This window comes from Cebidichthys violaceus, unplaced genomic scaffold (genome assembly GCF_023349555.1).
Source record: "Cebidichthys violaceus isolate CVI_PGR_0920_01 unplaced genomic scaffold, fCebVio1.0.p SCAF_27, whole genome shotgun sequence".
Lineage (NCBI taxonomy): Eukaryota > Metazoa > Chordata > Actinopteri > Perciformes > Stichaeidae > Cebidichthys > Cebidichthys violaceus.
In genome coordinates, this window is record NW_027176450.1 from 2,619,140 (window position 1) to 2,633,167 (window position 14,028).

Consider the following 14,028-nt stretch of genomic DNA (forward strand, 5'->3'; position numbering starts at 1 on the left):
TAAAGTATCAAATACTTGCAAGGCTGCTGCAGTAATTCATTTAGACTTTCACCTGGTGGCCCTCATCATACGTAGTGGCTTCTTCAAGTATAATGCACTGGACATAAGGATAAGCAGAAAGTTCCAAACAGTGAATTAGCAAGGGCGTGCCAACCCAAATGCTTGTTTTTACCCAGGAGGTTGATTATGCCCTCATTGTACGCTGCAAACAGTCGGATCGCATCTTTGAACAGAAGCATGAAGGCTGCGTTGATCACACCGTTTGTCAGTTCATTGGCATTGACCTGGAAGAGAGGTGGATGTTTAGAGATCAGTTTAAAGTTCAGAGGAGAGCATTTGATAAACCAACTGAGAACCCACGAAAAAGCTGATTTCAAGTGTCAGCTATACTGAGCCCATACTGAGCGCTCACATTAAAATCGAGTAACACATCCATCTGATTTTGGATGATGGGAATGGTCTTGAGGAGTTTCTCTGTGTTCATGGTTCTCATCACTCCATCAGACCTGTGGAGAAAAAAGGCAAATTGTAATCTCATCCAAATGTCTTTGGGCTTCTAGTCTCAACTGTTCAGGATGTTGTACTGTGAACAGACATGGCTGATACTGTACATAGGACTTTGTGGGATCATATGTACAGTATGAGTGAACACATCTCTCCTTGCAGAGTAGAGTCAATGTACAAATCTGCAACATTCCACTATAGTTACACTGCAATAGTAACATTAGGCCCCTTTATGCCCAGCCCACCACAGGGAATGATTACATCTAGAAACATCAGAAGATTTCTGAAATAAGAGCATTAAGCTTTGTGGCTCAGATCAACACCAACACCACAGTCAGTTAGAGTGTAAGTTAAGAGGAGAAAGCTCCTTACCCTCTTTTTACTTTAGTGAAGTCAAAAGCGACCTGTCTGTAGGACACAGCCTTCTCATTCAGGTAGCGGCTATACCTCCTTATGAACGTCGACATATCATAGCCTACATTGCAAAGAAAAGAAGAGAGGGGTGTCATGATGAATGTCATGACACAGATGAGTATTGGCTTATTGCAGCACGTGTGTACAGTGCTGGTAACGTACCTTGAAGGCCACTTTTGTCCAAAAAATTGCTGAGATTAAATAGTGTGTTTCTTGAGGCCAGATACTGTATAAATCTCTGCAGAAAAACAACAAATGAGGAACAACAAGTGAGGCTTTTGAAAAATGAAATTGTGGGGATGTAATATACACCATAGAGGGGAGAAACCTTTATCAGATAAACAAATATCCTTTGTGGAATTTCTATCCAATATAGCAAAGATGGAGAACAGTGGTTAGTGAAGTGCTGACCTCATTGCCGTAGACCATCAGATGGTGTGTAGCGGTGAGGGACTTGAACACAACCACCCAGCTGGTGTTGGCAGTCCTCTCAAACAGTGTGTCGGCCAGCTGAGGGATGTTCACATTCATCTCATTTGTGCACTGAATCAAGTCTGAGAGAGGAGAAAGAAAGAACGTCAGAGGGGGCACACAAGTTGGTGAAAGCACAGACCTTTCCCATGCAGAAAAAGTCACGGTCACTACCCAGTACGTCTCCTTATTTTTCACACTCACACCCACATGAGAGGACCTCTGATCTGTGGCCTGACAGGGCATACATCCTCAGCATGGCTGCCATGGCAGTGCGCCACAACCATCTGGCCTGAGGTGAAAGCAAATGCAGCCTATCCATCAAAGCCCGTTTATCAACCCTCTCTCTCTGTGCCGTGTGCACGTTCTTAAGCGCACATCTTGATCTTGATAATAATCTATGATGCCACAAGTTTTGATCCATTATGTGGTGAGTGTATGCTTTCAAATATATGAAAGGTAAAAGCTTTAATTATGTACTATGTTTCAGACATTCATATCATTCATTCATCTTGACTTTTTTTAAACTGTGAGATCCTAGAGAACATACTAAGCTTAAATACTGAGTTAGATGCAGAAAAGGGGGATTAGGAGCTCAACTGACTGCTGCGTTCGATAGGAAAGCTTCAAACTGAATTTTGCTGTACTTGTACCATACATCTGTATTAACGGGGCTGTCTAACAGCAGTCCAATGGCACTATGAATTACATTTAAATAACCACAATAACACAAAAATATGTCAAACATAAAAGTAAAATATGACAACAAACATTCAAAGCTTTATTAAAAAACAAACAAACAATCAAAGCTTTGAATGGAAAAAAAGACATTCAGTAGAGCCCCATCCATAATGTTAAATTGTGGAGGTACAGCACAGTTGTGGTAAGCAGACATATGGAGACCGGAGATGCTGGTGATGGAGAAGAGATGGCAAACTGGTCTGCTGCAGATCAACGGGGCTCAGTGGGTGAAACACGCTGCTCCACTGGAAACATCTCTAAGCACACAGTAGGGCGCAGATTCTAGAGATGATAGTAAATTAACTTAAATTGCCTTAATATTGACGTTAACAAGTGTTAATATGCGACCGCCAATCGGCACAAGCCTATAGTCTATTCTGATTGCTGACTCCATAGAGCAAATACACAAAAACAAGACATTATTCAACAAAGCCAAACTCATGAGACGCATCTGAAAAAACTCCTGAGCAGCAAACCTGCCCGGTTACTGAACGATGTAATCTGGATATATAGTCAGATATCATCAAATGTTGACATGGTGCCAAAAGAATAGAAAATCATGTGACAGACTAAACTGAGAATGATCCCAGTTATTCATTCTCATCAGATGTCAAAAATAGGCTTGGCAGACAATGTAAATAAATATTTATGTGAATTTTATATTTGAAGGGAGATGAATGATCCTCTCCACCGATTCCTCAAGATGTGAAACAGAAAACTCACAAGTTCCATTTTGTATCCCCATTGCATATTTCTAATTGTGTTTTATTGGCTGTGGAATAACTGTAGACTCTAATTAGATTGCACCAAAATGAACTATGGATAATAGTAGGTTTGTAAGTGATATACTGTACACCAGATTACGGTCACAACTTCAAGCCACATCAATGAAACGATATTAACTGAAACAAGCCGTTTCTGTTAATAGGTCATGTTAGGCTGTGCTGCCCATTGAAGCCTATTTACATGGGTGGTCTATGAATCCTCCTCAGTGTTTGTTGAAAGCCACACAAAAGGCTTTTTGCTTTTTACATTCACAATGGACCACCCATGTGACAACAAAGGCCTTGTTAGACACAAATTAAATGGCTGTAGGGAGTACAAACTCAACACCGACTTTCTCCACTGGTGTTTCTGAAATTGGTTTTGTATAAACACAACTCATAACCTGCAGCTCTTGCTCATCAGATAGACATGTTACAACTTTCAAACTTCCCAAACTATACATCTGGGGACCCACTTTTGAAAAATGACAAACTGTTGGGACCCGATCCACAACAGGTCTCATCTATTAATCATGAGGAGCGAATTAGTGCGTAAATGAACACTGCTCATTTCCCCTTATATTATCTTGAACAGCTAACCCACATATATCTGTCCGAAGCCACTTCTTTCATCATGCTCAGATAAACAAGTGGAAAAGTGGTCTTATGTACAGACAGACAAGCTCAAATTAAATCCCCCTGCTTTCTTGTCCTTGTATATTGCAGGAGACTAGTGACACCCTGTTTGAAGTGTTCCAACTCCCAAATGCTGATTTTCATTTCATGGTTGCATTTTAATGTTAGCATCCAACTCAAGAAACTTCAGCTAAGACGGATCAAAGTTGAGCCCCTTGTGACAATGCAGCGCAGAGATTGCAACTTGGCAGTCTGCAGTGAATCTTAAAAGTATGTTAAGTAAAGCAGGAAACGCATTGAGAAAGAAAGAAATGGATGATAAGGTGATCTAGTAAAGTCATGTTAAAATAATTTATGGCAAGTAAATTATTAAGAATGGAACATGTGAAGTTTACAGTGTGTCTGCACAAGGCTCAGATCAGGGCTCATGTCCGTCTTAACATACACAAAAAATGACCAAAATGGTGAAAGGAAGACACGAGGTAAAAAGCCAAACATAGAAATGCTTAATGAGTAGTTTAGCTTGTTCAGTGCTACAAAGAAAAACATCCCAGGTGAGTAGGGTAAAAAATAGAACTAATGGATATTGCCATCAAACACGTTTGTACTACAATTTTTCTGAAAACGTATTTTAAATATGCAAAATGAGGAATTATCTTATCACATACTTGACTTATGAGTCAATGGTTTATTGAGGGAATTTTTTATATCTCTTTTTATCACTGCATAAATCAGAAAAATAGATAGGAATGAAAGTGAAAGTTTGGTTTATGTGACCGCTACTGAAGTGTTTTGAGAAAACAGCCTTTAAAGATATGTATTGTAAAATTACAGACATTTATAAAACACTTCAGGGGTGTAGGGTAAAATGTAACTAATATATATCACCACAAAACGTCCCCAGTTGATTACTTACATTAAGACAATTATTCTTTCTGAAATGCCATTTTTAAATATGCAAATGAAGAATTATTTAATGGTAACTTTTGGTGAATTTAGGAGAAATCTACCGACATAAACACCTACACATTCATTTTTGATGTTTTCTTTCTACTAGTCTGAAAGAAGGTATGTTGAAACAGAACAATTTGCAATATATGTGTAACCAAGTCCAACAAGCTACACATAACTCCATCACAAATCTGCAGCTGGAAGCCTGCGTGATTTGAATGGCATGATATGACAGTTATCTGTATATAAGCTTTTGCTCTGCTGAACAAGTTCAAAAAGAGTCATCTCCCCAAAGGAAGAGCTCCACTTTGCAACAGTGATTGTGGTTAGAGACCAGTGGCTTGTTTCTTCTACCGCCGTCTCGTTTCTCCTAATTGCCTCTGCTGCTAAATGTCACTGACTGGGTTGAGCTACCTCGTGGTATTCTGAGAATGTGTCAAAGCAACCGTTTGTGAAATGGCCATTGTGTGGAATTTATTCGAAACCCACCCACTTCCCGAAAATGTATTCTTACTGAAACAGAACTGAAATTGTTAAAAGCCAAAGAAAAATACATTCTCTTTGAAGGCAGATTTCTGAAAATCATCATTCTTGCACTATTATTTCCAAAGAAAACATTAACACAGCTCTTGGCAAATACTTCATTGAAAGTCTAACGTCAGCAAAATTCCTGAGACCCAGTGTGCCAGATAAGACAAAAAGAACGCTGTTACTGCTCTCTGTCATATGTTGGCTGAGCCACCATAAGCACACATTCAAATGACATTAAATGCAGCGTAACAAGAGGCTTCTGGAACCCACACAATCTGTGGGCTGGAATGGCCTGCATGTATTTCCGCTGGCCAGTAGGCTCATTTTAGCTGTACATTTGTCATAATTTTTCATATCACTAATACCATATACATATGTATTGGAAATACATTTCTTGGATTTACTGGAACTACAAGGCAGAGTGATCAGGGTAAGGGATGTTTAACTAGATATAAACTAGAGGGGAAAGAAGTCGTGATAACATTTCTTTGCAACCTGGAGATATAGTCCTGAACAGAGAGCATTTAATGCAGCACCTTGCAGAAGGAAAGCTCATGGAAAGCTGCATCTTGGTGACCATATTGAACTCTGCCAACATCTCAGAGATTGCTCAACTGATGCCGGGCGCAATGTCAACATGTGAAAGGTGTAGAAAATGTGACGTGCAGCAGGAAGTCAATGTAAAACAAGGAAGCTGTTAGAACTCAGACGAGTGCTTAGTAGTAAAATGCATGGCTTCTCAGGATTTTGAAAAGGTTTGTGTCCATGGAGGGTTTCTGAAAAGGAGTAGCATGACTGTGGAGGATTTAAGTAGCTCAGTGAGGATGGCTGCATTAGCAGCAGACTGACCGTCCACTGAGAGAGAACATGAGAAGGGAAGTGATGAGTAAACTCTTTCGCAAAGAGGATATAGGAGATAAGGGCTTCTGTGCAATGGATTTGCAGTAATCGCAGGGTAAATCAACACATATTGGAAAAACACGGTTTTGTTTCAGCACTTCAATTTGAGACACTGTAATTCTATGGTTAATGTATTCTATCAAATATCTATTAGCTATACCAGGCAAGAGACAGGGTACACTCTGGACAGGTCGCTAGTCAATCACCCAAAGGCTCGGGTGCTATTACGGTATGTCAGGGTAATTTATAACCCCAATGGTATATCAATGCAGTCATGAGACGCTCCACTTTCTATGATGCTGTATTGATGTGATAGAAAGATGGCAACTGCGAGTGACCAATTGCCATTTATCTTGATCTCTAGTGGTAAAACAAAACAGCAGATGTAATAACTTCATTGTAAATTAAATAGATTTATACATTATTGTGTAAATCAGTCAGTAACTTCTAAAAATACATTAAGAGCCAGATTAAATAGGTTTTGTTGTGACTAAAGCGCACCTGCTAAATAAGAAGCTTCATTAAACCGAACACTTCAAATAAAGTTGGTTTAAAAAAAGTTGCTATACACCAGCGGAGAGGGAAGCCTACACAAGGACCCGCTGACTGTTCATTTAAGATCTGTGGTACAAATTGCTGCTTCATGACACAGCGGTCGACACTTTAATTTGAGCTTTTACTTTGGCAGCTTTGCTAAATGTGTGTACTTCCTTTCTGGATCACACCCAAGAAAGATGCAGTTCACTTTGGAAATTCTAAAATAACATGATTATAAAATGACTGCATGATGATGGGCATTCCAGTGGCCAAGTGTGGCTGCTGGGATCGTGTATGCTTGTAATCAGCAGCCTAATTGCCAGGAAATACATCAAAAGTATACCAGCCAATCTCACATTTGATCAGCACAGCTCCCCTTTGCTCTGGAGAGGAGGTTGGGTCAAGTAATGACTTCCTGTTGAACGTTTATCCCAGGCAATCCAAGACTTTAGGAACGCGAGGAACACTTCCTGCTTCAGGAAACGTCTGTCCTTACAATCCAGTTACTCTGAACATGATGCGGGCTAGTAAGAGACAGAGATGTGTGCGACAGGGTAAAGATTACCTATAATCTGCACTACAGAGTACTTGCAAGTTATCATTTTGTGAAACATTTAATGCTGTCACAATAGCCGCAATACTGAGCTATTAATAAACCAACCAGAGGATACGGCAAGCAATCGCCAAAACCTACCTGTGTGTGTGTGTGTGTGTGTGTGTGTGTGTGTGTGTGTGTGTGTGTGTGTGTGTGTGTGTGTGTGTGTGTGTGTGTGTATATATATATATATATATATATATATATATATATATATATATACACACATACATATACATACACAAACACACACACACACACACACACACACGCACAGCACCCTACCTGGTGCCGCCATTTTTACTTCTACAAATAGTCCGTATCATAGCAACCAAACACAGCCAAAGTGTCTCAACTGGAAGAAGAAAAACCTGCTGCACGGTGTCCTGCATTCAACAATAAACACATATTTAATTAGTTCAAAACTGTCAATTTTGTAATTCAAAGAGCAGCAAATAGGAACATTTCAATTCCCTCAACGGCTCTCAGGATGTCGTGTGCATGCTAGAAAATGACATCATTACGGCTTGCGACGACGACGCGATCAGTCAGGACAGCATTACTTCATTCTCTGCTCAGGTAGACATTACTCCACTATTTCTTTACATATATAATAGTTGTTTGCTGCTAAATTAATGCTCTGAATGTTAAATACAGTTCCTTTTTAACAAAAGAAAGAAACGCAATGATGGCACATATCACACTGTTGAACCAATCAGTGTCACAGCCCTAGAAGGATTCCGTGTTCTGTGAGCAATACTGAACAAAACTGAGAAGCTTAAGTTTAAAGAGTCAGACGACAGACAGGTGTCAAGTGTTGACAAAGACTTCTCCACTCCATAACGGTGGGCTACAGGAGCAAGCGCGTCATGTTAGCTAGTTCGAGTTGTGCTGCTATATCTCACAGGCCCCGTCAGAGTCACAGCGGGCCGTGGACCGGGCGTCAGCACTCTTTTTAAGGGTTGTTACTTGATGCCACTGCAGTCACACCCTCCTTCAGTGTGGGGAGGGGGAAGCTGTGGTGCACTAATTTAACTATACTTCATGCTGGACAAGCAGGTGCAAGTATAATTATCAAAGCAATATTGTCAATTCAAATTTTGAACAGTCCTGAGTCCTCAAATACACCTGCTCTATTCTTTAGAACATGTTATCAAAATGCTATTCCGTAAGGCCTTTAAAACTGCTGCTTGTACGTGCTACGGTTTCATCAACAGTAAATTCTCTGGCACTGCACAGCCGCAGAAACCTAGTTTACACCCACAACTTCTACAATCGGTAAACCCAGATTCCTAAATGTCCAACCACAGCCAGCCATGTAAACAGGACATACAATTCCAGTGGGCAAAACTTAAATGATGCCAACAGAGAACCAGATCCACAATCCAGGCATCAAACTCAGAACAGGTGAGACATGAAAGCTGTACAGATGTGCATGTTGGTCTGAGGTGTGGGTGAAACTGTCAGAACATAAGCGCCTCACTTAATAACCTTGTGAATAAACGGACCAAAGGTGGAAGCGTTCTCAACATTTACTTCATTGTCCTTCTTAAGATAAGTTTATGTATGGAGATGTTACACAAAAACAGGTCAGTTTAAGTTTCAACTATTGCCCTCTGTGTGAGTAGTTGGTAATAGTCTCAACCATGTCAAATATACACATATCGAACACACACACACATTTCAGCAGAGCACATTGGTGGCCAAACCCTCTGCACATAACAGGAAGTGGTGTAAATATCTTATTGGAGGTGTTTGGCCAGTAAAAAACCTCCAATCACCAACACCTTTCACACATGCAGCCTTTAATTATCTAGTACAAGAACGGTTAGGCAAGTATCACTACTGCAAGGTAGTGGTGTAATGGATCAGAAACCCAAGGATCGCATCGTATCACTGATAGGGTCACAGATCGGCAGACAGAAAGCATAAATGATGTCCCGATCGCATATTTTACTGAATATTGGCGGATAACAATGTCACTTTATTTTGTAACACTGTGATGGTTAACGTTTAACTGTGTAATTAATCCGCGGTAAATGTGTGCCGACAAGGGCGGATCAGTATGGATCGACAGCGATCCCTTACACCACTACTGCAAGGCTATTCCTCTCAATAGAAGTGAAAAAAAGCTATCGCATTATTGAAATGAGCAGGACAGGTTTAGAACACTCGTTTTCTTGCTGATTATGTGAGACAAATCCTAATGTAGAAAGTGGTATGCTCCACTTGTGTTTCATATCTGCCTAAAAGAACTCAACAACGTGAGAACAAGTGTGTGTTCAGTCTTTCTCTTACTTTTCTGTTACAAAAGTAACAAAATAACACTGACAAATGACCTACTGTTCTAGAAGTCTACCTTTAAAGTAGTGTCTACTAAACCGGGAAGAGATCACTTCTATATATAAAGCAGACCAGCCACCGAAAACACTGGATGTCAGATTGGAGAGCATGTGACACACCAATATCAATTAACACTTGGGTACCTGCAGCTTCTGAACAATGCACCATGGACCACAGGACATTGGGCCCATTCATATGCCTACAAATCCTATGGCTACTTCCTCTTGAATCAAGATTTGTATGCCCATACCAAAGGTCAACAGCCACTGCTGACTTCATATATTCATCACCCCATGAGAGACCTTTGACCACTCGCAGTGTGTAAAGAACTTATGATGTTCATTGGCAATTAACCTGGACCAAAAAAAAGAAAGATTGCTGCCATGACCTTGTGCAGACCATTATTAAACAACAACACAGTTGAGCAACAAAAATAAACTGCACTAACTCTAATTTTCCCTGAAGAAATGTCACACTGACTTTAAACAAACACGCAAGTACATAAGCTGAAGCTGGCATCGGAGGTTGATTTGTTCACCCTTCACTTATCACGGTCTGGTAACTGCAGAGTAACTTAAGTTATGCGACTATCTAGCATGCCAGTGTTAAAGAATGTGAACTGTGGTCCAGCCAGCGTAAACTCAACAATGACGGGCCATGTCTCACCTGCTACCCAGACAGCAGGAACATAGGAAATACAGCGAGACACATCAAAGCAATACTTGGCTAGTGAGGAAACTCCAAAAAAAAGTGCACCCTTCGGCCCTCTTTAAATACCTCAAACCTAAGTGAGATTCCTGGTCTCTAGATTACCTCAGGGAGAGGCTTCAATTCAGCAGTTCCACAGATGAGCCACATATCACCTTGTTGTCTGGTATCAGCGAGGTCACTGGGACATGGCCTCATTACTGCAGTCCATCAGCTAAAAGGTGTAGCTATTCAAAGACCCACATGTTCCAACATCAAACATGGCGCTCCATGCCTAAAAATATGAGCTGAGTGGAAGTGGATTCCATATGGTACCAAAGGGCTGCCTGCAACAGGCAAAATACTGTTTGTTGCTGAGCCAGTTTACAGAACAGAAAAGAGCACTGTGATGAAACACATTATATATTCATCAATTCTTTACAATAATCATCCTAACATGATATTTGCTTACAGATCATGCCACCATTTAAACTGCAGCCAACTGACATAAGAATACTCACAGATATATATATATCTCTCTGTGTCGGACAGGGAAGTTATTGAGAACCTAATACAAAGTATCTAAAAGGCTTATCAATGCCTGCTATTCAAATTAAACTGCAATGACTAATTTGCTGAGAAGGTGCACTGCATGTTTGCCGTTTGTGGACCGAAGTGCTACCAAGTTCTGGTGCCGTTTGTGTGCCTTAAATCAAGGCTGATAGAACTAGGACAACATCTAAGACAGTCTATCCCTGAAGAGAAACAACTGAATGGAAAAAAGATGATGAAGGATGAATGATAAACAGTTAGCAAATACCTGCAAGGCAACAAATTAGCACATCTAATGAAATTAAGACCCAACGTGTCAATATGTGAATATAAAATAGATGTGCATTACTTTCACTCCGTTTAAATTATACAGAGTGGAGCAGCACATTCATGCTCAGCTGTCTCAGAGTACTTATTTTTACATTGGAAACAGGGTTGACAGCTGCTGTGATTATGATTAAGCCGACAGTCCATGGACAATCCTGTTGATACTGGTTCACAAATAAGGGCAATGTTTACAACCTGACACAATCTTGTAAGTTACAATGTAACAATGTGTTTTCAGCTAATGGTATGGGGGAACCAGTGATCAACGCTACAAGGACTGATAAGCTGCTTGTGATCCAATGCATGCGAATTAGTATGAACTGATAATAAAAAAACAACCAGGATAATGTATAAATATGATGTTTGACTTGGGAGCCCCTGACAGCACCATGGAGGTCTTGGAAAAGATAGATAGACACTCAAACAAGACCCAAAGGTCAGGAAGAGCAAAGGCTGCGTCAATTATCCAGCAGTCAAACCTCCAAAAGCACTAACAGAGAGCGACTGTTGAGGTCCATGCATCTGGACAGATCCATTCATAAACATTCATTCATAAAAGTTCAAAAACTAAAATAACCGAAAGGATCTGGTTGTGGCCCTGTTGAATATATATTAGCTTGTGTGCTCTCCATAAAGCTGTGAAGGTCTACTGTTACTGCATGGAAAATACAAACTCAACTGAGCTTCAAGTGATTACCATTCCTCCCAACACAATCACATATCTGTCAGGATGTGCCATTCTCAAAACAACGTTATGTTTTTATGATGTTGTCAGCCGACTCAATGAAGCCAAAGTTACTTTGCGTCATGCATCATGTGAAATGCCTCTTTAGCCCCCTGCTTTAGTGCATGTTGGAGCAGACTGAGTGACGTTAGTGGGACTAACCTGGACATTATAAAGCTGAAATATCAACGGAGCTACTTTAACACGACTTATTTAATGTAGCATTAACCTGAATGGCAAATGTAACTGTTTCATGAAAAAGCAGGCTGAAATTATTATTTAATAGACTATACAAGTTAGCGCGTTCAACAAAGAAGGTTAACTTCTACGTTAGATGTTGACTTCAGAGCTAACGTTAGCGAGCCAACACGGTGTCCTACTCGGATCAAACTATTTTAAACTATTTGTGCAATGCCTAAATACATCGGGTGGCTGTTTAGGGGATGTGGTTATTCATTTAAAATAAAAAGGTGATAACGCGTTACAATGAATTAGCATGAACAAAGATCCAAGCTGCTAACACTGAGCCCATGTCATTGGCAGATTGCTGGTCACGTACCAAAAGCCTGCTATTTAAGATCAAATGAACCACTATCTATTGAAAATCTAAAGAAACACATGTTAGTTGTGATAGTAGACTAACTACTACAGTGTGTATGAGTTCATGTAAGTTAACCTTAGCGTTAAGTTAACCTACATGTATGTGCAGGCCTCATAGCCAAGACACGGCATTCAAATTATGACGTTAATAAAAAAAAAAAAAGCACAATGAAATATTGAACTGTTAACGTTACGGCTATATCAATAATCAATTAATAGGATACTTACAATCCAAATGTTTCTTTTTTGGCCCCATTACTTCATGTGTGGTCGCCTTGCACACCGTTTTGGATATCGCCGACCCGGTGACACTGTGCTGAGCGGCGGTTATCCTGTCTGTGATGCTCTGACCAGACATCCTGTATCGGATCAAATCAACAGTCACCGCTACAGAAACCTTTCCAAATCCAGCGGAATAGCCCGGGTTTATAGACGGTGTCGATCTTCAAGGGATCTGTGCCACCTGACAACACTGGAAACCAGAGAGAGAGACAGAGGCGATACAATGAGACGACGGCAGGAGATACATTTCGGTTGTAGGCTAGCCGGCTAGCTAACTAATGGGAGAAACAACCCCACACGACTGAATTTAAAGACGCTGACTGAACCTACGAACCATCCATAAAACCCATGACCTTAAGATACCAACCCAGTGTTCTGATCGATCGACCACTCACGTATCCTCTCCTCTTCCCGTACAAGTCTCACATACCGTAGCCCTAGATAGACAGACAGACTAAAAATATATATTACTTCCGGACACAGTTTTCCACAATAAAAGCTCCATTGAGGAAAAACAATATGAAAAGCAGGATGTGATAATGAAATACAGTAGCCGACTGTATTACCCCCACCCACACACACTTACACAAACACACACATTTCCTGTTAAAATTACCCCCATTGTTGATAATAAAGTAGTACGTTTATTTAGCTATATATATTTTCACAAGCACACGTTTTGTGTCATTGGTGGCCTGCAATATATTTTGTCCCCAATAACCATGACCTACTTATGAAGCTATCTACAGGTCCAAGGATTAATTTGTGCTAAAAACAAAGAAACAAAGAAACAATGTGATTGGGTTCACCAATATTCATTTTAAACACACTGTGGGATTAGGGTTATCTCGAGCTTTTATTTTGTAGTCTATAAATTTCACTTCCGGTTTTGTCGCCATTAACTGTGTGCCTTGATACGGCTCTTGTTCTCTCTTACTTTGGTTCCCACGCTGAACGCCGTTCAGTATTTAACAGCGCCTCTCCCTGCTGAGTTGCCTTAAACCAGCTTTTAAATGGACTGAGGGGTTTGAGGGGAAAATGGCGGGTCTGTTTCCTGGTCAGTCCTTAACCTCTCAAGACGTTGGTTGTGGACATCATGAAACCAAGTGCATACTCTATGACAGGCTGCTGATGTGAGCTAGAAATGAGGCCCTGTAAGTGAAGCCCCCTCTATCGCAGGAACATAACAATGCTAGAGAGGCGCCATCTCTGCCCTGCGCTGATCTGAGAACATGGCTAAGTATCTGTGTGCCTTATTGGGTATAACCTATTGTTAGATCGATATTGGCTTCTATGGCACTTGGTCGATAATCAAGTTTGATGATTTAATTACCAATCAAAGATTTGAAAGTCAAAAAAACATCCTGTTACATTTGCCCTCTGTTTGGTGTTGTGTGTGCTTTATTTGGTCTTTCCATAGGCCTCTCATTTGAGGTCAAAGGTGTGTTTTACTATTGATACTCCAGTAC

At 40.5% G+C, this 14,028-nt stretch overlaps 1 protein-coding gene across 11 annotated transcripts in view; it reads right to left on the bottom strand.

Moving 5' to 3' along the window:
- The window catches only part of picalma (phosphatidylinositol binding clathrin assembly protein a), a 43,434-nt gene extending 30,426 nt beyond the window's left edge, over positions 1 to 13,008 (bottom strand). For all 11 annotated transcript variants that reach the window (XM_068721284.1, XM_068721278.1, XM_068721287.1 and 8 more), the window contains exons 1-7: positions 12,927 to 13,008; positions 12,506 to 12,749; positions 1,330 to 1,472; positions 1,081 to 1,156; positions 877 to 979; positions 413 to 506; positions 173 to 284 (exon numbers count right to left, since the gene is read on the bottom strand). In XM_068721284.1, coding sequence (XP_068577385.1) covers positions 173 to 284; positions 413 to 506; positions 877 to 979; positions 1,081 to 1,156; positions 1,330 to 1,472; positions 12,506 to 12,635 — 658 coding nt within the window. In that variant the 5' untranslated portion in view covers positions 12,636 to 12,749; positions 12,927 to 13,008. The remainder of the gene's footprint in view (positions 1 to 172; positions 285 to 412; positions 507 to 876; positions 980 to 1,080; positions 1,157 to 1,329; positions 1,473 to 12,505; positions 12,750 to 12,926) is intronic.
- Between the last annotated feature and the right edge of the window lie 1,020 nt (positions 13,009 to 14,028).